The sequence below is a fragment of the Microtus ochrogaster genome, unplaced genomic scaffold (assembly GCF_000317375.1).
Source record: "Microtus ochrogaster isolate Prairie Vole_2 unplaced genomic scaffold, MicOch1.0 UNK73, whole genome shotgun sequence".
In the NCBI taxonomy this organism is placed as follows: Eukaryota; Metazoa; Chordata; class Mammalia; order Rodentia; family Cricetidae; genus Microtus; species Microtus ochrogaster.
In genome coordinates this window covers 470,558-474,128 of record NW_004949171.1, presented here as the reverse complement: position 1 = coordinate 474,128, position 3,571 = coordinate 470,558, and the positions used below count along the sequence as shown (strand labels likewise).

Sequence of the window (3,571 nt, the reverse complement as noted above, 5' to 3'; positions counted from 1 at the left end):
ACATTTCTGTGTTAAAACTCATGAATCAAAATCCAGGAACAATATGTGACTTACCTCTTCTGGCCAAGATTTTGTGCTAAGAACAACACAACTGGAACTTAACTGTAAAGGAGTCAAGGTTGGGTCCTTGTTGTTGGCCAGAGAGCTCCATTCACGGTAAGACTCCCAGTGCTGTAAGAAGTATATGTAGAGACATATTCACAAAAGGATGTGCCAACTCAATACGATAAAGGTAAAAGTGGAACTACTACTGCTTATATTAATTATATACCAAGAATTCATGGAAGATGGCACTATGAGTTACAGCCCTGAAAAATGAGGTTTTTCTTAATTTTCACTTTCATTAATTGTTATTGATTTATAGATTGGTGAGTTTATGTCATTTCCTCACATACATGCATGATGTTGTTTTCAGTATATTTTTATTAAATCACCTGCTCCTTTTTTGTTGCCTTTTCTCTTCAATAATAGTCTATTCTTTCAGCTAGTTCTTGTTTTTTAAAAACTGACATTCTACGTATAGAAAAATATATAATCTTTCTATTTTCATGTTTTACTCTGAAACCTTATTTGAACAACTGCAGTTATATAGTCATAAAAACCATTAAAAACTGGAAAGATACAAACAAATATTGGAATGAAAACAGAGACAACGTACCTGGAGGCAAAGGAAAGAAAGATGTTTTGGAGAATTGATGCTGGAAACATGAAGAATTGATCATAGAGGCCTTTAGTTCTAGGCTAAGAAGTTGAATATGGTCATTCAATAAGGGAATATTTAAGTTTTATAGGGAGAAAAGTGTCGTTTCATGCACGCCCTTTAAAATATCTTGTGTTAAGCCAGGCGGTGGTGGTGCGCGCCTTTAATCCCAGCACTCGGGAGGCAGAGGCAGGTGGATCTCTGTGAGTTCAAGGCCAACCTGGTCTAGCAGAGCTAGTTCCAGAACAAGAACCAAAAAAAGCCACAGAGAAACCCTGTCTCGAAAATAAAAAAAAAATTATCTTGTGTTAGATTATTGATGAATTAGAGAGGGAAGTGACGTTTATAAGCCTGTTATAGTGGACTAATGATGTGGTGTCCTAGGCCTGGAAGCAAGGGCTACAGGTTGAATGTGATAGGGAGGTGCTTGCAGAAGCACTTTGGGTCAGTAGCTTCATTTGCTGTTCACTGGTTAATGCAGAGGGCAAAGGAGATGCCTGGGCAGTATTTGAGGTAGAGTCATAACCATAGGCATAATGATGAGGTCAGTCAAAAACAGAACACATGTGAAAGCAATGCTATAGTTTACAGAAGTTACTAGTAATTTCTTGATTTCAGGAACCTAGTACAATGTAATCTTGAAATAAGGTTTATGAAATCACATAAGTCTAGCTCTTCAGGATGAAAAGCAATGCACTGCGATGAAGGGACAGAAGAATAAGAAGGTGGCAGGAGGGAATGAGCAGGGTGGCTGATGAGTGTCTGGAAGTCTGTCTCCAAAGGATTTTTGTTTGTTAATTGAGACAGGTTTTGGTTTTCTATTCAAAGCTGACTGGAAGTCACAATCCTCCTGCCTCAGGCTCTCAGGTGCCAACACAGGTATGATTGATTCGAGCTTGGATAGATGTCTTTCTGGTTATTCACTGTTTTCCTGATTGTTTTTAATTAAACTTTTCTTTTAGTTTTTATTTTTAAGATTATCATACAATTATATCATATCCCCATTTCCTCAAAACTCTCCCTTGTACCCCTCTTTGCTCTCTTTCAAATTTATGGCCTTACTTTTCATTAAGTGTTCCATGTATATATATGTATGTATGTGCATATAAATATCTTTAAGTGCACAAATACAACATGCTCAGCCTGCATAGTGCTACTTGTGTGTATATTGACTGGAAGACCTAGAAGACTGTGTTGTGGTGTAGAACTGGAAATCATAACTGGACATTAAAGGTTGAGTAGCATGGAAGTATGGAAAGAGGGAAAAATGATTATGGTCTAATGAATGTGTCTTCCCTCAGAAGAGAGCATATTTGAAGTAAAGAACAAAGAAGTTTTATCTCAGTTCTTGAAAAAAAATCCACTATTCATACATTGAAAAGGAAATAGTCTAACCTTTAGAGGAAAAAGTAATAGGCACAGGTAAAAAAGAGGGTTGTTTCAGATGACTTAATGAAGGCAGCTTAGAGACTTCAAGAACCTTGTTTGAGTAAGAGATAAGAATGAGTGATAATAATAAAAGTAGATTAATGATTTAAAATAAGGGATTGGATGTCATATGAGGAAAAAAATTTTATTTTCCACAGTTCAAGCATAATATTGTGTATTTGTTGTCTTTACAGGATAGAGGACCAAGCATCTAAATGGTCCCAGGATGAGACGTGAAGAACATAATATCTCTGGGTTGCCTCCCTTCATCTTGACAGGACTGCCAGGGTTGGAGACCTCTCAGCATTGGTTGTTTCTGCTCCTGGGCATCCTCTACACCATCTCCATAGTGGGCAATGCCCTGATACTTTTCATCATCAAAGAAGAACAGAGTCTGCACCAGCCCATGTACTACTTCCTGTCTCTGCTGTCAGGCAACGACCTGGGTGTGTCTTTCTCCACACTGCCCACAGTCCTGGCTGTGTTTTGCTTCCACTTAAGAGAAATCAGTTTTAACTCTTGTATGTCTCAAATGTTCTTTATCCACCTCTTCTCTTTCATGGAGTCTGGAATCCTGCTGGCCATGAGCTTTGATCGTTATGTAGCCATCTGTAACCCACTGCGCTACTCCACAGTGCTCACTGATGCCCGGGTGGTGTGGATGGGCATGTGTGTTTTCCTTCGAAGTTTCTGTATGATTTTCCCACTACCTTTCCTCTTGAAGAGGTTGCCCTTCTGCAAGGCTAATGTGCTCTCCCATGCCTACTGCCTTCATGCTGATCTGATTCGCCTGCCCTGTGGTGACACCTCTATTAATAACATATTTGGTCTGTCCATTGTAATCTCTACCTTTGGACTTGATTCTGCTCTCATTCTCCTCTCTTATGTGCTCATACTTCGCTCTGTCCTGGCTATTGCCTCCCAGGAAGAAAGGCTGAAGACCCTGAACACATGTGTGTCACACCTGTGTGCTGTGCTAATATTCTATGTGCCTAAGATAAGTGTGTCTATGTTTGCTCGTTATGGGAGGCATGTGCCACATTATGTACACACACTCCTGTCACTTATCTATCTCTTTGTTCCTCCAATGCTTAACCCTGTCATCTATTCCATCAAAACCAAGGAGATTCGTAGAAAGCTTTCCAAAATCCTCCTGGGAACCAAGTTTTGAGAAGAATGTTGTAATGTTAATGTTTAGAGGATGTTTACCTTAACTCCACCAGCTTGTGTTTTGAAGACCATTTGATCTCCTGACTCATCACCATGATTCCTGTTATCAGATATTGGATGACAGATAGTACTTAGGATTTAAACCACAGTCTTTCCAATGGTAACACAGGTCATTCATTATTTAGCAAAATCATAGGCTTCCATTTCCTTCTTTTAAATAAAAATATATTCTTATAATTAGTTTCTCATTGCATCACAATATATCCTCATTTT

General features: G+C 38.8%; 1 protein-coding gene across 1 annotated transcript; it reads left to right on the top strand.

The window, feature by feature from the left end:
• The first annotated feature begins 2,354 nt into the window (after positions 1 to 2,354).
• LOC101996389 (olfactory receptor 51I1-like) lies at positions 2,355 to 3,299 on the top strand. The gene has a single exon (XM_005370163.1). The coding sequence runs from the start codon at positions 2,355 to 2,357 to the stop codon at positions 3,297 to 3,299; it is 945 nt and encodes a 314-aa protein (XP_005370220.1).
• Positions 3,300 to 3,571: the final 272 nt, after the last annotated feature.